The sequence below is a fragment of the Mustelus asterias genome, chromosome 27, assembly GCF_964213995.1.
Source record: "Mustelus asterias chromosome 27, sMusAst1.hap1.1, whole genome shotgun sequence".
NCBI classification, from domain to species: domain Eukaryota; kingdom Metazoa; phylum Chordata; class Chondrichthyes; order Carcharhiniformes; family Triakidae; genus Mustelus; species Mustelus asterias.
This window is the reverse complement of record NC_135827.1, coordinates 31,395,749-31,415,919: the sequence shown is the minus strand read 5'-3', so window position 1 is coordinate 31,415,919 and position 20,171 is coordinate 31,395,749. Positions and strand designations below refer to the sequence as shown.

General features: G+C 48.5%; 2 protein-coding genes across 7 annotated transcripts in view; one reads left to right on the top strand and one right to left on the bottom strand.

Annotated features, from left to right (window-relative positions):
- Nucleotides 1-20,171, top strand: part of LOC144479936 (transgelin-like) — a 533,241-nt gene that overhangs the window by 470,240 nt on the left and 42,830 nt on the right. The gene's annotated exons all lie outside the window — the stretch shown is intronic.
- Nucleotides 1-20,171, bottom strand: part of LOC144479931 (palmitoyl-protein thioesterase ABHD10, mitochondrial-like) — a 43,039-nt gene that overhangs the window by 9,317 nt on the left and 13,551 nt on the right. Inside the window, exons 2-3 of one of the 6 annotated variants that reach the window (XM_078198998.1) lie at nt 14,185-14,353; nt 9,120-9,296 (exon numbers count right to left, since the gene is read on the bottom strand). In XM_078198998.1, the coding sequence (XP_078055124.1) occupies nt 9,120-9,296; nt 14,185-14,303 (296 nt within the window). In that variant the 5' untranslated portion in view covers nt 14,304-14,353. The other 5 variants (XM_078199002.1, XM_078199001.1, XM_078199003.1 and 2 more) reach the window with 5 other exon arrangements.

Genomic DNA, 20,171 nt, shown 5'->3' with positions numbered 1-20,171 from the left:
ACTTTAAAATTATTGCAGACAATTAACGATATAATTTCCAATCTGGAGACACTGAAGTGTTGAACATGCTAAAGTTCCAGGCAATGGGGGGGAATTTTCCCGTCCGGCCCGCCACGGGAATCGTAGCAGGTGGGAAGCGGACCATGCAAAAGTCTGTTGATCTCGGACGGGATTTTCCGGTTTTCATAGAATCCCTACAGTGCAGAAGAGGCCATTCGACCCATCGAGTCTGCACCGACCACAATCCGACTCAGTCCCTATCCCCATTGCTCCACATATTTACCCTGCCAGTCACCCTGACACTAAGGGGCAATTTACCATGGCCAATCAACCTAACCTGCACATCTTTGGAGTGTGGGAGGAAACCGGGGCACCCGGAGGAAACCCACACAGAGACGTGGAGAACGTGCAACCTCCACACAGACAACGACCCATGTCCGGGAATCGAACCCGGGTCCCTGGCACTGTGAGGCAGCAGTGCCAACCACTGTGCCACCGTGCCGAGCATGGCTGGAAAATCCCGCCCAACATATGTTTACCTGCTCATTATGAATTCCTTTAGGATCTAGGTGGTACAACTTACGAAAACAGTACAAAACTCAGCATCATTGCCACTTATGATAACTCATTGCGACTTTTAAATATGTTTAATTACTAGTTCTTTATTCAAACGGAACCAAGAGTATCAAAGAAGAACATCTTTCTGGGTTTAGCAATTTGGCTGAAATTTCTGGGGTTTGCCAAAGAGAAAAACGTAGTCACAATCTTTGCAATCCGGGTCGATTGTTCGATCCAGGCTATCTTGGTTCTGCTAGTGTCGCGACCAGATGACAAGGCATGCAGTGACTCCCCTGTCCTACCACTCCAGGTCTGGCCTTCACAGGGTTTAGTTGTGAATTTTATATTGTTCAATTCTGGTCGCCACACTGCCAGAAGGATGTGGAGGCTTTGGAGAGGGTACAGAAAAGATTTACTAGGATGTTGCCTGGTACAGAGGGCATTAGCTATGAGGAGAGGTTGGAGAAACTTGGTTTGTTCTCACTGGAACGACGGAGGTTGAGGGGAGACCTGAAAGAAGTCTACAAGATTATCAGGGACATGGACAGAATGGATAGTCAGAAGGTTTTTCCCCAGAGTGGAAGAGTCAATTACTAGGGGGGCATAGGTTTAAGGTGCGAGGGGCAAGGTTTAAAGGAGATGTACGAGGCAAGTTTATTTTTTACACAGAGGGTGATGGGTGCCTGGAACTCGTTGCCGGGGAGGTAGTGGGAGCAGATACGATAGTGACTTTTAAGGGGCGTCTTGACAAATACATGAATAGGATGGGAATGGAGGGATATGGTCCCCGGAAGGGTAGGGAGTTTTAGTTCAGTCGGGCAGCATGGTCGATGCAGGCTTGGAGGATCGAAGGGCCTGTTCCTGTGGTGTCATTTTCTTTGTTCTTTGTAAGGATGAATGCATTAGTTCGATGTCTGTGCTTACCCATTTACAGACAGGCTTTTGTCCTTTAATCTGTACTAACCTGTGTCATATCGCTGGCATGGGAGCGGCTGCCGGCAGCTACCTCCTGATCTTGCTGCAAACTCCATGGCACCCCACCATTTCTCCATGAGCCACACCCCGTGAGACATGCACCCCACCCACCCATCACCAGACACACAACAGCACTTAGCACTTAACTTTTTCCCGGGTGGCACTGCAGGGCAGCACATTGGCACAGTGGTTAACACTGCTGCCTCACAGCGCCAGAGACCCGGGTTCAATTCCAGCCTTGGGTCACTGTCTGTGTGGAGTCTGCACATTCTCCCCTTGTCTGCATGGGTTTCCTCCGGGTGCTCCAGTTTCCTCCCACACTCCAAAGATGTGCTGGTTTGGTGGATTGGCCAGGGTAAATTGCTCCTTAGTTTCAGAGGGACTAGCAGGGTAAATATGTGGAGTTATGGGGATAGGGCCTGGTTAGGATTGCGGTCGGTGCAGACTCGATGGGCTGAATGGCCTTCTTCCGCACTGTAGGGATTCTATTTTAAAAATCCTCAGGCTCTTCGGGTGTGATGCGCGATTAAATCACTCGGGAGGCTGGATCGTACCCGGGAAATAAAGGCTTTTATTAGTAACAAGAATGGAGCATACTGCATAACAATACAATGATGTGGAGATGCCGGCGTTGGACTGGGGTAAACACAGTAAGAAGTTTAACAACACCAGGTTAAAGTCCAACAGGTTTATTTGGTAGCAAAAGCCACACAAGCTTTCGAGGCTCTGAGCCCCTTCTTCAGGTGAGTGGGAATTCTGTTCACAAACAGAACTTATAAGACACAGACTCAATTTACATGAATAATGGTTGGAATGCGAATACTTACAACTAATCCAGTCTTTAAGAAACAAAACAATGGGAGTGGAGAGAGCATCAAGACAGGCTAAAAAGATGTGTATTGTCTCCAGACAAGACAGCCAGTGAAACTCTGCAGGTCCACGCAACTGTGGGAGTTACAAATAGTGTGACATAAATTCTGATTCTAGGATCGCATGATAAAGACTCAGGAGGAAAAAAGCAGAAATATTTATGTGAAATAGTGTGACATAAACCCAATATCCCGGTTGAGGCCGTCCTTGTGTGTGCGGAACCTGGCTATCAGTTTCTGCTCCGCGACTCTGCGCTGTCGTGTGTCGCGAAGGCCGCCTTGGAGAACGCTTACCCGAATATCAGAGGCCGAATGCCCGTGACCGCTGAAGTGCTCCCCAACAGGAAGAGAACAGTCTTGCCTGGTGATTGTCGAGCGGTGTTCATTCATCCGTTGTCGCAGCGTCTGCATAGTTTCCCCAATGTACCATGCCTCGGGACATCCTTTCTTGCAGCGTATCAGGTAGACAACGTTGGCCGAGTTGCAAGAGTATGTACCGTGTACCTGGTGGATGGTGTTCTCACGTGAGATGATGGCATCTGTGTCGATGATCCGGCACTAACAATACAATCCCAGACTAAAGGGTCACCAGGCAGTGCAGTGACCTTTATACTCCTACAGGTAGGCGGAGCCAACCGGAGTGTACCACAGAACAATACCAACAGGGAGAACACCCCAACCCTAACCCCAACAGTGACAACAGTAACATATGTACAAGTACCCATAGTGATAACCATCTATGGTTCAGTACCCATAGTGGTAACGAACTATGGTTCACCACAGGGTGGAGGAGCCACAGCCTCCTCTATGGTGCTACCGAGGTCTGGTATTACAAGTTGACCATTTTCTGGAAGGTTCTCTTGTGAATTAAAATGAATACATGTCAAGACAACCTTCTATGGAATTTCACACCTGCTGAAATCAAGAACTATTTCAAAAGGAGAATTTAAAATGTCGGGTTTAAACTGTCAGGCACTTATTTTTTCCTTTTCTATAAAGTTACCTTTCAAGTAGAGACAGAAAGTCTACCAAGACAATAGCTACATGGAAGGTGTCCTTCCAATCCCATCAAGATGGAAGATGGATCATTCAAGAGTTAATGGCTGGGACATTACAAAATCTAATCATGTAGGCGATAAAACAACAGCCACAGTCTGTCCAGGCGTGAGCTAATCAATTACCTTCTGAAATTATCATGGGGAGAGCGGTCAAATGACTAGAATAACCATTTATAAATGTATTTTATTACAACACCTCCGGTGGAGGGATGGCCTCAGGTATCGTCCCCCAACACCAACCCACCTCCTTTAAAGGCCCTCCACTCCTTCGGGGGCAGAAGGTTCTGGGCTAACTCTCGGTTCCCTCTCCACGGGGGGGGGGCGCATGAGTTTCTCCAGCATTTTCTGTTCTTATTTCTCCAGTACTCCTTCTAGAAAGGCCGACAAACTTTTTTCTAACGGACGAGGGCTCTCAAGCTATTAATTTTGATAGAGTTTTATCAATCAATGAGACGCAGGAGTTAAGTGCGTGGCGGAGAGGGCTTCGTACTTTTATTCAGCAGATATTTATTTGTTCCTATGGAAATGGTGGCAGAGCAGACAAGCACCAAAGGAAATAAGCAGAGGAGTCTGGTGTTGGGAAAGCGTGCGGATGTAATTGTTTTAATTTGAAGGCTTTATAAGCGCACGCACATTACATCGAGTGAAAACATCAACTTTGGCTCCAGTGCAAGTACAAAGGGGGTGGAATTCCTGTCACAGCAAGAACATCTGCTGTACATATTTCTCCTCATAATTAGCAAGTTCGCCCGCTATCCCTGCAAGGTGCAGGTCACAAAACCCGATATTCCCATGTTGGGGGATGGGGGGGGGTGGGGGAGGGGGTGCTACTGACTGTGACAAGGTGAGTGAGGCAGGCTGAACTGCCCAGCCTGTCAATTTCTGATCTTCCCTGCGCTACAGGAATGTTCAAAACCAGGGAGAGAAACAACCACTTTCCATGAGAGGAGGAACTGCTGTCCCTCCCAGCCCTCCGGTATCTTTCCCAAGGAGTTTTAAATGATGAACGACGAAGATTCACCAGTCAAGCAGTGCAAAGGTCAGCCTCCCCCTCTCATCACCAGGTAGTCCCTTTGGGACTTCACTGAGCTGTGCAACTCTCACAAAGGTTTCGAGCCTCATCAATTTCTTTGGCTACACTTTGAACGTTGCAAGTGTAACTCAAAACGCATTCCTCCTGTGAAATACTCACTTTGGCATTGTAATAATTTCACATACTTGGCACAGGGTGTGGTGTAAATAGAATAACCCTTTATCAAATGTAAACACAGCTACCAAGTACACGGTGGTATTTAAATACCAAGCGTTGTAGCCGTAACCACACTTCTTAACCAACCACACAACCATCCTCTGAGAAACAGAATGTCAGCCTCAGCTCAGTAACACAACACACTTCTGAGTCAAGAAAGTTGTAGATTCTCCCCGTGTCTGCGTGGGTTTCCTCCGGGTGCTCCGGTTTCCTCCCACACTCCAAAGATGTGCGGGTTAGGTGGATTGGCCAGACTAAATTGCCCCTTAGTGTTAGGGAGGGCTAGCTGGAGTAAATGCATGGGATTATGGGGATAGGGCGTGGATGGGATTGTGGTCAGTGCAGATTCGATGGGCTGAATGGCCTCCTTCTGCACTGTAGGATTCTATGATCTAGATTCTAGCCCTCTTCCAGACTACCTAACTGCCTAATCTTTGCTGACATTTCAATTAAACACTGTTGGAAATTCTCAAGATGATACTTTAGCCTGTATCCTGACCATGGACATAAGTGGACATAAATGATCTAATGTCATTCTTCAAAGCAGACCAGAGGAACTCTCCTGGTGTCCTTGACCTATATATTTATCCCTCAAACCATCACCAACAGATTATTTCATCATTTTTGCATGCACACAAACTTATGTCTTTTTGTAAATTCATCCACGGGACATGAGTGTTGTTGGCTAGGCCAGCATATATTGCCCATCCCTAATTGCCCTCGAGAAGGTGGTGGTGCGATGTCTTCTTGAACCGCTGCTGTAGGGACACCCACAGTGCTGTTAGGGGGGAGAGTTCCAGCTCTTTTGACCCAACAACAGTGAAAGTACAGTGATATATACAGTTGATATATTTCCAAGTCAGGATGGTGAGTAGCTTGGAGGGGAACCTGCAGGTGGTGGTGTTTCCAGCACCTGTTGCCCTCGTCTTTCTAGGCGGTAGAGGGTTTGGAAGGTGCTGTTAAAGGAGTGTTGGCTACCATACCGCTGTGACTATGCTGCAAAGTGCTTTCTTAGCTGCGAAGTGTCTTGCACAGCGCTATATAAATGCAAGTTCTCTCTCTCACTCCAAAAGCAGTGGAATAGGCAAACAGACACAGTAGGTACCAGCAACAGGTTTGGAATCTCAAAATGTTGGGTGTTTGTGGGGAGATTAGGGGAGGCGATGGCCTAGCGGTATTATTGCTAGACTATTAATCCAGATACTCAGCTCATGTTTTGGGGACCCAGGTTCGAATCCGGCCACAGCGGATGGTGGAATTTGAATTCAATAAACAAAAAATATCTGGAATTAAGAATCTACCAACGACCAACGAAACCATTGTCCATTGTCAGAAAAACCCATCTGGTTCACTAATGTCCCTTTAGGGAAGGAAATCTGCCATCCTTACCCGGTCTGGCCTACATTGGGGCCAGACCAGGTAAGGATGGCACAGTGGTTAGCACTGTTGTCTCACAGCACCAGGGACCCCGGTTCCATTCCCGGCTCGGGTCACTGTCTGTGCGGAATCTGTGCATTCTCCCTGTGTCTGCGTGGGTTTCCTCCGGGTGCTCCGGTTTCCTCCCACAGTCCAAAGATGTGTGGGTTAGGTGGTTTGGCCATGCTAAATTGCCCCTTAGTGTCAGGGGGATTAGCAGGGTAAAATACATGGAGTTATGGGAAGAGGGCCTGGGTGGGATTGTGCAGACTCGATGGGCCGAATCGCCTCCTTCTGCACTGTAAGGATTCTATGATACATGTGACTCCAGAGCCAATGTGGTTGACTCTCAACTGCCCTCCAAGGGCAACTAGGGATGGGCAACAAATGCTGGCCAGGCAGCGACACCCATATCCCACGAATGAATAAACAAAACGATTTGTGCCCTTTGGGCAGTGAAATCACAATCGCGTGTTTAATAAAGAGAAAGCAATTAAACGGTTAAGAAATGCCCGACATCTACATGCTTAGAATATCTACTCCGATTTGAACTTTAAAAGTTCAAATGCTAATCAGCATTATTTATGAAGCAAATATATTTCCTGCGACACTTAGTAACAAATTCAATCCAGCAGATTTAGTCCAGTGGCCAAACATTGTGAGCAATGAGTGAAAAGCAGCTGAATAGATTGCCAACAACTGAAATGCAGAACATTTCGAAGAGTAAGTCAACAGGACATTATGTGACCTGTCTGTTCCTCTCCGAGCTGTTCCATTTTATTTACATCATTGGTCACTTTGATTAACTAAGTTGGTCCACTGCGGAACATCTGAATGTCAATGTTACAGCTCAACAAGCAGGGCCGACACAATCAAGTGCACCAATGATTTTATCATTCTACACCATATCAAGCCATCTATTTCCATCCAATTAAATATTTCAGAAATGTATTTTGTTATTCATTTATCTCAATGTCACTTTCGTGCCACAAGTTTAAAAATGTAAAGTTTATTTATTAGTCACAAGTAAGGCTTACTATATTAACACTGCAGTGAAGTTACTGTGAAATTCCCCCAGTCGCCACACTCCGGTGCCTGTTCGGATCAATGCACCCTAACCAGCACGTCCTTCTGATTGTGGGAGGAAACTGGAGCAGCCGGAGGAAACCCACACAGACACGGGGAGAATGTGCAGACTCCATACAGACAGTGACCCAAGCCAGGAATCGAACCCGGGTCCCTGGCCCTGTGAGGCAGCAGTGCTAACCACTGTGCCATCATGCCGCCCCAAGTTTAAAGTTTATTTATTAGTAGGCTTACATTAACACTGCAATGAAGTTACTGTGAAAATTCCCTAGTCGCCACACTCCGGCGCCTGTTCGGGTACACTGAGGGAGAATTTAGCATGGCCAATGTACCCTAACCAGCACGTCTTTCAGACTGTGGGAGGAAACCGGAGCACCCGGAGGAAACCCACGCAGAAACGGGAAGAACGTGCAGTCTCCGCAGACAGTGACCCAAGCCAGGGATCAAACCCGGGTCCCTGGCGCTGTGAGGCAGCAGTGCTAACCACTGTGCCACCGTGCCGCCCTCTCACCACCCCAGATATTGAAGTGCAATGCCAAAGGAGGTCACTCTCACTGTGCCAGTGATAATGCAGATGCAGATAATGTGGGTGGATCGAACAGCGGAGAGGCAAGCCAAGATCAAAGGGTGCAACCAGCAGTATACTAGAGAACGGAAGCTTTGGGTGGCATGGTAGCACAGTGGTTAGCACTGCTGCTTCACAGCTCCAGGGACCTGGGTTCGAATCCTGGCTCGGGTCGCTGTCTGTGTGGAGTTTTGCACATTCTCCCCGTGTCTGCGTGGGTTTCCTCCGGGTGCTCCGGTTTCCTCCCACAGTCCAAAGATGTGCGGGCTAGGTTGATTGGCCATGATAAATTACCCTTAGTGTCCCGGGATGCTTAGGTTAGAGGGATTAGTGGGTAAATATGTAGGGATATGTGGATAGGGCCTGGGTGGGATTGTGGTTGGTGCAGACTCGAGGGGCCGAATGGCCTCTTTCTGCACTGTAGGATTCTATGATAAACTTTGAGATGCAACTTTTAATAATCATCTCAACATTTAAGAAAATGTAAACTCTCAGCGGCTTCACAGTGTGGTTCAAACTCCGTTAGGTCAACGTAAACAGCAAATTTGGCAGCTTACTTCCTGAAGGAATGGGGCTGCGCCAACAACCCCACTATAATTTATAATTTCACAATCCCGATCTGTTCATTAAGAATGAAGTACAAATAAGGGAGGCCATTCAGCCCATCTATTTCATCCACACTCCATGTGATATCTCACGCTGGTTTAAACTGCCTGAGCAAGTCAGAGATGGATTTTCCAGAGATCTTTTTATCCCTCTGGACCCTGGGCTTTTCTCTGGTGCCCTGCCTCTCCCAGGGGATTACATGTTGAGGGGGGCGAGGGGGTTAGGGAGTGTCTCGTCATGATGCTCCAGTCATCAGGTGTGGGACCCAGTTTGACACACCAGCTGATTTTTTTCATACCCTTAAATAAAAACCTACAGCACACTGACTAACGTTACTTCACTGACTGGTTTTAACCTTCACCAGGGCGGCAATGGTCAGCACTGCTGCCTCACAGCACCAGGGACCCGGGTTCGATTCCCGGCTCGGGCGACCGCCTGTGTGGAGTTTGCATGTTCTCCCCGTGTCTGCGTGGGTTTCCTCCGGGTGCTCTGGTTACCTCCCACACTCCAAAGATGTGCGGGTTAGGTGGACTGGCCATGCTAAATTGCCCCTTAGTGTCAGGGGGACTAGCGAGGGTAAATGCATGGGATAGGACCTGGGTGGGATTGTGGTCAGTGCAGACTCGATGGGCCAAATGGCCTCCTGTAGGATTCTCTGATTCATTATATCCAGAAGCCCATTCTAAGAAGTGGTCTTTGTTTGACATCATTCTGTGCTGATAACTTTGACATGATACCTGACAAAGGAGTAGCCAGCAGATCGACAGAAGTTCTCCAAAGCCACGGCTTTCTCTCCATTCATGTTGGACATGAATCCCGACAGGAAGACAATTCCAGGGTTCTGCGCAGAAACTCTGTGGTAGGCCAAACGAGGCAAGGACAGCCTCGTGAGGAACTGGATGGAAGACATCTCTCTGTAGATGAAGAAAGAAGTCATTTGTTGCTGCAATTAGAGACGTGTTTCTGACAAGCCAACGGGCCAAACTCATTTCGTGGAGCGGCACAGTGGTTAGCACTGCTGCCTGGGTGGTCAACAAGCCCAAGATTGGGCGCAATGCCTTTTCTTGTCAGCTTGGATCTCGTCTCGCTTGTGGAGATAATGAATAGGATTCAATTTGTGTTGTTTTTTGGAGCAAGCAAGGAGATGGATTAAGGGATTTAACACCCCGAGCTCTGACAAAGGGTCATCCAGACTCGAAATGTTGGCTCTATTCTATTGGGCGGCATGGTGGCACAGTGGGTTAGTACCGCTGCCTCACAGCGCCAGGGACCCGGGTTCATAGAAACCCTACAGTACAGAAAGAGGCCATTCGGCCCATCGAGTCTGCACCAACCACAATCCCACCCAGGCCCCACCCCCATATTCCTACATATTTTACCCGCTAATCCCTCTAATCTACGCATCCCAGGACACGCAATTTTTTAGCATGGCCAATCAACCTAACCCGCACATCTTTGGACTGTGGGAGGAAACCGGAGCACCCGGAGGAAACTCATGCAGACACGAGGAGAATGTGCAAACTCCACACAGTGACCCAAGCCGGGAATCGAACCCAGATCCCTGGAGCTGTGAAGCAGCAGTGCTAACCACTGTGCTACCGTGCCGCCCTAGCTTGGGTCACTGTCTGTGTGGAGTTTGCACGTTCTCCCCGTGTCAGCATGGAGTTTGCACGTTCTCCCCGTGTTTGCATGGGTTTCCTCCTGGTACTCCAGTTTCCTCCCACACTCCAAAGACATGCATTGGCCATGCTAAATCTTCCCTCAGTGTACCCGAACTGGCACCGGAGCGTGGCGACTAGGGGATTTTCACAGTAACTGCATTGCAGTGTTGACGTCAGCCTACTTGTGACACTAATAAATAAACTTTACTATTCTCCCTCCACAGATGCTGCCCGACCTGCTGAGATTCTCCAGCATTTTAGTTTCAGATCCCAGCTCTTTGTAATTTGCTTTTATATTATTTTGGAGTAAGGGTTTGCCTGGTCCACTCTGCACACTGGCTTTGTAATTTTTAGAATGGAGTAAAAATTAACCAAAACAAAACAAAAAACCCTCTCCAACCCCATTGACTGTAACTTTCAGAATGGAGTAAAAATAAACCCCCTCTCCTGGTTGAAAGCATTGACTCAAGCCCCATCTTCCCATTGGAATTTGAGTCGTTGCCCTCCTGCTCCCAGCGCTGCTTCAAGCCCAGTCCAGTGTTGCGGAGTGCAGCAGCCCCGACTGGGACAACTATATCTCCAGCCGCGCAGAGATACAGCAGCACCTGAACCAGGACTGCACCAGGAAAGCTAAAGCAAACACTTAACTTTAACCCCGATAAAGCTGAATCATCGCTACGGACAAACAACAGGGACAAAAATGCTCGAAGCGTTTCCTCTGGTTCCCTTCTCGCAATTTTCTCCTTCTCTCTTAAACCTTGTTTCCTTTTTCTTCTCTCTCTCTCCTTCACTCCTTTACCTCGCTCACCAAGTTTTATTTCACACCCGTTCCTCAATAATGTTCCATTTAATTTTTTATTACAGGGGTCCATTCTGTTATGTATTCAAACGCATGAGTTGTGTTTATGTAGCTGGGAATGCATTAAGACATTAATTTATTTACTGGAGCTTTTAAAATTCATTTCAATTAACTCTTTGATTGCACATATTTGAATTAAGCTCTTCATTCATTTATATGTTAATTCATTCACCCTTTCACTTTCTGCATATTTAATTAATACTAATGAATATGCACTGTGCCTCACAGCGCCAGGGACCCGGGTTCGATTCCCGGCTTGGGTCACTGTCTGTGTGGAGTTTGCACGTTCTCCCCGTGTCTGCGTGGGTTTTCCTTTGGGTGTTCCGGTTTCCTCCCACAGTCCGAAAGACATACTGGTTAGGGTGCATTGACCCGAACAGGCACCAAGTGTGGCGACTAGGGGAATTTCACAGTAACTTCATTGCAGCGTTAATGTAAGCCTTATTTGTGATTAATAAATAAACTTTAACTTTACTTTATATGCACTGCTGCCTCACAGCGCCAGGGACCCGGGTTTGATTCCACAACTGTGTGGAGTTTGCTCGTTCTTCCCGTGTCTGCGTGGGTTTCCTCCGGGTGCTCCGGTTTCCTCCCACACTCCAAAGATGTGTAGGTTAGGTGGATTGGCCATGTTAAGATTGCCCCTTAGTGTCAGGGGGATTAGCAGAATAAATACATGGGTTTACGGGGATAGGGCCTGGGTGGAATTGTTGTCAGAGCAGAATCAATGGGCTGAATGGTCTCCTTCTGCACTGTACGGATAATATAATTCTATTTCAGGTGTGCACATTTTGCAACATTAGCAGGATAAACACATGGGTTTACTGGGATAGGGCCTAGGTGGGATTGTTGTCAGTACAAGTTCGATTGGCCAAATTGCCTCCTTCTGAACTGTAGGGTTTCTATGAATTAGCATGTGGTATTCCCCCTTCCTCCAGGTAGTTAATGAATATAAAGAATGGTGCTACATTTATATAACACCTTTGAATGATATTAAATATTATATTTCAGAGTTCTTGGACCTTCTCCCAGTTAATTTGTTCTAAATTCTTATCGTTTATTTTTTCTGAAGCATTTTGTTTAACAGGTAATTATTTATTCTGTGTTGGTTCTCCTGTTCAATTAATTTTAAAAAAAAGAGTGGTTCACCTCTAATTAAACTGTGAATAAATAAAATATGACTCAATGATGTTGTAACAGCAACCTATGACAGGGGACATAGAAAGAAAAATAATACTTGTATTTGTTTAGCGTCTTATCAAGTTCAAACATCAGAAGGTGTTTCACATAATGAATTGTTGTGTGGAAAAACACAGCTGCCACTTCCCACAAGCAACATAATGCGAGGGAACATTTGACGTCCAGTCCGCTGAGAGAGAACACCTTCAACAATATAGCACTCCTTCATCGCAGCATTGGTGTTTGCCTACTTATCGTCTGGAGTCTGAATGCACAGCCTTCTGTGACAAGCTGACACGTACTGGATTAATATATTATAAATGATCATATTGCATTGTTTCGAATACAGAACATTTTTCCAAACCTTCTGTGCTGGGGAATATTTACATGGCAGGTTCTGAGGAAATGTTGTTCCAATTCTCAATCCTGAAAGTTATTGATTGCAAAGCCTAACATGAGCAAAACAGCTCATAGCAAAATAATTAAATTGCACAAAAAAAGACTTCACACTGTGCACTCGATCCTTAATCCAGCAATCTTTAATCTTTACTCCAAATATCTTTGATCTTTAATCTGGGCCTGTACTCATTGGAGGTTAGAAGGATGAGGGGGGATCGTATTGAAACTTAAAAGATACTGCGAGGCCTGGATCGAGTGGACATGGAGAGGATGTTTCCACTAGTAGGAAAAACTAGAACCAGAGGGCACAACCTCAGGCTAAAGGCTAACAGAGATGAGGAGGAATTTCTTCAGCCAGGGAGTGGTGAATCTGTGGAACTCTTTGCTGCAGAAGGCTGTGAAGGCCAGGTCATTGAGTGTCTTTAAGACAGAGATAGATAGGTTCTTGATTAATAAGGGGATCAGGGATTATGGGGAAAAGGCAGGAGAATGGGGATGAGAAAAATATCAGCCATGATTGAATGGCGGAGCAGACTCGATGGGTCAAGTCGCCTAATTCTGCTCCCAAGGTTTATGGTTTCATAGTCTTTAATGTCATTTCGGAATTGTTGATTTCTTTAATTCATGATATTTGGGTCACTTCTGTGTGGAGTTTGCACGTTCTCCCCGTGTCTGCATGGGTTTCCTCCGGGTGCTCCTGTTTCCTCCCACAGTCCAAAAGACATGCTGGTTAGGTGCATTGGCCATGTTGAACTCTCCCTCAGTGTACCCGAACAGGCGCCAGAGTGTGGCTACTAGGGGATTTTCACAGTAACTTCATTGCAGTGTTAATGTAAGCTGACTTGTGACATTAATAAATAAACTTTAAACTTTAATGCATGGAAAATACACATAATTGGCACTGTTTGGGCACACTGAGGGAGAATTTAGCATGGCTAATGCACCAAACCTGCACATTTTTCAGACTGTGGGAGGAAACCGGAGCACCCGGAGGAAACCCACGCAGACACGGGGAGAAGGTGCAGACTCCACACAGACAGTGACCCAAGCCGGGAATAGAATTTGGCCATGCTAAATTCTCCCTCAGTGTGCCTGAACAGGTACACTGTTTAATAGTCACAAGTAGGCTTGCATTAACACTGCAATGAAGTTACCGTGAAAATCCCCTAGTCGCCATATTCCACCACCTGTTCGGGTACACTGAGGGAGAATTTAGCATGGCCAATGCACCTAACCAGCACGTCTTTCGGACTATAGGAGGAAACCGGAGCACCCGGATGAAGCCCATGCAGACACGGGGGGAACGTGCAAACTCCACACAGACAGTGACCCAAGCCACGAGTCAAACCCATGTCCCTGGCGCTGTGAGGCAGCAATGCTAACCACTGCGCCACTGTAACTTCATTGCAGTGTTGATGTAAGCCTACTTGCGACATTAATAAATAAACTTTAATCCATGGAAAATACACATAACTGGGGCTGTTTTCATAACAACGAATAAGGTTAAAATATGATTTGACAGAGCATGATGAAAGGATGGGATAAGTGTCACTTTCGAGGTCAAGAATAAAGAGACACAAACAAACGGTTAGATTTAGGATGAAGAGAATGGACCTTTTGTGACACTGAGAACTGTGAGTTTGTAAGCTTAGTGCCTGAAGCTGACAACATGGTGGTTGAAGAGAAAGAGGACAAACTGCTCACTTATTTTGCAGCTGTTTGTGGGATCTTGCTGTGCACAAATTGGCTGCTGAATTTCCTCCATTCAAGCATCGACTGCACTTCCAAAAGAGCCTCATCGGCTGTGCAACACATTGGGACATCGTGAGCTTAGGCTGGAGAAGGTGTGATATAAATATCACTTTATCTTTTCCTTTAAAAAGAAAATTGTCAAGGAATCTCTTTGAACATGGTGCGGTTCCCTCCTTAAGAAATTGTCGATGTAACTTGCGTAAAGTTAAAAAGTTTATTTATTAGTCACAAGTAAGGCTTACATTAACACTGCAATGAAGTTACTGTGAAATTCCCCTAGTCGCCACATTCTGGTGCCTGTTCGAGTCAATGCACCCTAACCAGCACGTCTTTCAGAATGTGAGAGGAAACCGGAGCACCCGGAGGAAACCCACGCAGGCACAGGGAGAACGTGCAAACTCCGGACAGACAGTGACCCAAGCCGGGAATCGAACATAGGTCCCTGGCGCTATGAGGCAGCAATGCTAACCACTGTATCACCGTGCCACCCCAAAGTATGAAGGTTGAGTTTGGTTCTAATTAAGAATATAATGCCAGCATAGGGGGAGGTGATATTGTCATTGGGCTAGTAATCCAGAGACCCAGGATAATGCTCTGGGGATTTGTGTTCAAATCCCACCACAGTAGATGGTGACATTTGAATTCCATAAAAGTCTGGAATTAAAAGTCTAATGATGACTATGAAACCATCAGCGATTGTTGCAAAAACCCATCTGATTCACTGCTGTCCTTTCGGGAAGGAAATCTGCCATCCTTACCTGGTCTGGCCTACATGTGACTCCAGAGCCACAGCAATGTGGTTGACACTTAACTGTCCTCTGAAATGGCCTCGCAAGCATCTCAGTTCAAGGGATGGGCAATAAATACTAGCCCAGCCAGCGATGCCCGTATCCAGTGAATAAAATAAAAATCAAAGAACATTAGCAGGGAATGAGCAGGGAAGACTATAGAAGTGAAAGGAATAGAGGGATTCAAACTTAGTTACCGGCAAAATAGAGACAAGAGTCATTAGTGACAGTGCAGAATAGATGGGAATGGATCCAGGAAAAGAAGAGGATTTTGTGTACCTGTCCCGAAAATCTCTTCTCATAGAACCCAACAGTGCAGAAGGAGGCCATTCAGCCCATCGAGTCTGCACCAACAACAATCCCACCCAGGCCCTACCCCCGTAACCCCACATATTTACCCCACCAATCCCTCTAACCTACGCATCCCGGGACACTAAGGGGCAATTTAGCCTGGCCAATGCACCTAACCCACACATCTTTGGGCTGTGGGAGGAAACCGGAGCACCCGGAAGAAACCCACACAGACACGGGGAAAGCGTGCAAACTCCACGCAGACAGTGACCCAAGGCCGGGAATCGAACCCGGGTCCCTGGAGTTGTGAGGCAGCAGTGCTAACCACCGTGCCACCGTGCCAAATGTTGGAAATAAATGCCGGTGTGGTGAACCATCGTTGGCTCACCACTGGGTGTTGTTGTTATGGGGGTTGTACTATGTTGTTGGGTTAGGGTGTTTACCTGTCCTAAGTGTTATCATGGCACACTCCAGTGGGGTCCCGCCTCCGGTGGCAGGGTATAAGACCCCCTGCTCCGGCAGGACCCCTTCAGTCTGAACGGGTGAATTTGTGTTAGTAGTTTCATTGTTAATGTATTAAAGCCTTCAGTTCTAAAGCCTTGTTTCCGGGTGCTCATTGAGGTGCATCAATTTAATACATTAACTGAGAATATGGAACAGATCCTAAAACCGGATCGTCTGACACTGGACCCACGTGCGGTCGGTGCAGCTAACACGTTCGAACATTGGTGGAAGTGCTTCGAGGACTACCTGGCAGCCTCGGTAGCTATCACTACGGACAGTGATAGACTCCAGGTCCTCCACGCAAGGGTAAGCGACACGATTTACCTAGCCATTCGTGCAGCTTCCACTTACCAGGGTGCCGTCGAGCTCCTAAAGAATAGGTACATTACGCCACCCAACGAGATTCACGCTCGTTATCTCCTCGCTACACGACGTCGGCAGTCGGGCGAGACCATAGAAGACTACGCCAATGAACTCCTGCAGCTTGCCAGGGGTTGTGACTGTAAGGATGTCTCCGCCGAGCAGTACATGCACGACCTCGCCCGAGACGCGTTCGTAGCAGGGGTAGGGTCCTCGTACATCAGACTTAAATTATTAGAAAAGGGGAAACTCAACTTGACCCAGGCAATGGGGATGGCCGTGAGGTTGGAGGCGGCGTCGAAGAGCTTGGCGCTGTACCCCGAGGACCACGTGCAGTCAACGTGGTTGGAGCAAGCTCTGCTCCCTCCTCGCCCCGCGAACCCGCGCTCCCAGATCGATTCGACGACGGCGGCAGCTCCAGGGGGCCAGCGATGCTATTTTTGCGGTGGGGCTAAGCATCCACGGCAGCAGTGTCCGGCAAGAACGGCAATCTGCAGCCAGAGCGATAAAAAAGGCCACTACAGCAAAGTCTGCAGGTCCAAACGTAAAAACGGCAGTGCAGCTTGTAACCCTCCAGAACGGAGACAATCTCCTTCGGCGTCGCAGTACCCACGAGGTCCGACCACGTGCGATCTCAGGACGGCGCCATCGTGGCAAACAGAGGAGGAGGAAGACCACCAGGAGTCGCTGCGCTTGGAGCCCTCGGCCACATGCGATTCATGGGGGCGGCCATCATGGTCCACGACGACTAGGAGCGACCAGCAGGGGTCCTCAGCATCCACATCGGCAGCATGCAGCAGCGACCAGCAGGGGTCCTCAGCATCCACATCGGCAGCATGCAGTGACGCCCAGGGGCCAACGGTGGCGTCGATCTCTCTGGATCAGACCAGGCATTTCAGACTGGAACATTCTATGATGGAGGTAAAGGTTAGTGGCAGAACTGTAAATTGTCTGTTTGACAGTGGGAGCACCGAAAGTTTCATACACCCTGAAACTGCTAAAAGGTGTGGACTCCGGGTTCTCCCTGCCAAGCAGACCATTTCCATGGCATCACAGTCCCGGTCTGTACCGATCCAAGGACGATGTATGGTAACTCTTGAGGTACAGGGCACAGTTTACGAGCAATACAGGCTCCTTGCGTTACCTCACCTTTGCGCGCCAATTCTCCTCGGACTAAATTTTATGGTCCACATGAAGAGTGTGATCCTACAGTACGGTGGGCCACTCCCTTCACTGGCCGTAGGGAGCCAGCCGCAGCCTCCAAATTGCCCAAAACGCCCCGCGTGCAATCTATCCACCCTGAAGATCACGACACCATCCCTTTTTAAAAATCTGGTACCTGGCTGCAAGCCCATCGCTACTAAAAGTAGGCGTTACAGCGCTGAGGACTGGATCTTTATTAGATCTGAGGTTCAGCGGCTCCTCAAGGAAGGGATCATACAGGCCAGTGCTAGTCCGTGGAGAGCGCAGGTCGTGGTAGTCAAAAGCGGGAACAAACCTCGGATGGTCATCGACTATAGTCAGACCATTAATAGATACACGCAGCTGGATGCGTATCCTCTCCCGCGCATTTCTGATATGGTCAATCAGATTGCGCAGTAGCGAGTGTTTTCTACCATAGACCTTAAGTCCGCCTACCATCAACTCCCCATCCGCCCAGAGGACCGACAATATACGGCCTTTGAGGCGGATGGTCATCTATACCAATTCCTCAGGGTTCCATTTGGTGTCACCAATGGGGTCTCGGTCTTCCAGCGTGCTATGGACCGAATGGTGGACCAGAACGGGTTGCGGGCTACCTTCCCGTACCTGGATAACGTCACCATCTGCGGCCATGACCAGCAGGACCATGACACGAATCTCCAACACTTTCTGCGCACTGCATCTCGCCTGAATCTGACCTATAACAGGGAGAAGTGCGTATTCCGTACGTGTAAGTTGGCCATCCTCGGATACGTGGTGGAAAACGGGGTCATTGGCCCTGATCCAGACCGTATGCGGCCACTCACTGAACTTCCCTTGCCCGCTAGCACGAAAGCACTCAGGAGATGCCTCGGGTTCTTTTCGTACTATGCACAGTGGGTCCCCAACTATGCGGACAAAGCTCGTCCGCTCATTAAGTCCACGACCTTCCCACTTACGCCGGAGGCCCAATTGGCCTTCAAGGTTTTGAAAAGCGACATTTCGAAAGCCACGATGCACGCGGTGGATGAATCCATCCCCTTCCAGGTGGAGAGTGATGCATCTGATTTCGCCCTAGCCGCCACACTAAACCAGGCAGGCAGGCCCGTCGCGTTTTTTTCCCGCACCCTTCAAGGCCCCGAGATTCGGCACTCAGCGGTGGAGAAGGAGGCTCAGGCCATTGTGGAGGCAGTCAGACACTGGCGCCATTACCTGGCAGGTAAGCGGTTCACCCTGATCACGGATCAACGATCCGTGGCGTTTATGTTTAGTAACACGCAGAGGGGCAAGATCAAGAACGATAAGATCTTGCGGTGGAGAATTGAGCTCTCCACCTATAATTACGATATTATGTATCGTCCAGGGAAGCTCAATGAGCCCTCGGATGCCCTCTCGCGCGGAACATGCGCCATCATGCAGGAGGACCGCTTGAAGGCTCTCCACAATGATCTGTGTCATCCTGGAGTCACCAGACTCTACCACTTCATAAAAGCCCGCAACCTACCCTACTCGGTGGAGGAGGTCAGGTCAGTTACTAGAAGTTGTCGGATTTGCGCAGAATGCAAACCACACTTTTATCGACCAGACCGGGCACATTTGGTCAAGGCCACTCGCCCTTTTGAGAGGCTGAGTGTAGATTTTAAGGGCCCCCTTCCCTCAACGGATCGGAATGTCTATTTTCTTAACATAATAGACGAATTTTCCCGGTTTCCGTTTGTTTTCCCCTGTGCGGACACGTCGACTGCCACCGTCATCAAGGCATTCAGTGAGCTTTTTACCCTGTTCGGGTACCCCTGCTATATTCATAGCGACAGGGGCTCGTCGTTCATGAGCAACGACTTGAGGCAATTCCTGCTCTCATTCGGGATTGCCTCCAGTAGAACCACGAGCTACAACCCTAGGGGTAACGGACAGGTGGAAAGGGAGAATGCTACAGTCTGGAAGGCTGTCCTACTGGCACTGAAATCCAAGGGCCTTCCAGTCTCCCGGTGGCAGGAGGTCCTTCCAAATGCGCTCCATTCTATCCGCTCCCTCCTGTGTACGGCAACCAATGCTACTCCCCACGAGAGGATGTTCTCATTCCCTCGGAAGTCGTCCTCGGGGACCTCATTGCCAGCCTGGTTGACGTACCCAGGACCCGTCCTTCTGCGGCGCCATGTGAGGGCTCGCAAGTCCGACCCCTTGGTCGAACCGGTCCAACTCCTCCACGCCAACCCTCAGTATGCCTATGTGGCATATCCTGACGGGCGAGAGGACACTGTCTCCATTAGAGACCTGGCGCCCGCAGGGGACGTAGCAACTCCTGTCGCTCCTATTCCCCCAGTCACAGATCCACTACTCCTCATTACTTCCCCAGACGTGGCGCGGTCAGCACCGGGACCAGTGCATAACACTTTTACTCCCATGTACAGCTTGCCTGAGACTCGGAGATCGGCGCCACCATCATCACCACCACCACCACCACCAAACGTTCCAGGATCCCCTACACCATCGCCTCATCAGGGCCGGCCGGCCCGGGAGTCTTTGAGGGGACAGCCAGATGTTGCTTTGAGAGAGCCACCGCAAGCACCTGCTCCGGTTTCGCAACCGGTGTTGAGAAGATCGCAGCGTCGGTGTGGTCCTCCAGACCGTCTGGACTTGTGAATCCTGTTATTTTTTTTTGTCATTGTCTGTTTTCATCCACCCCGCCACCTTTGGTTCCTAAAGGAGGGGTGAATGTGGTGAACCATCGTTGGTTCACCACTGGGTGTTGTTGTTATGGGGGTTGTACTATGTTGTTGGGTTAGGGTGTTTACCTGTCCTAAGTGTTATCAT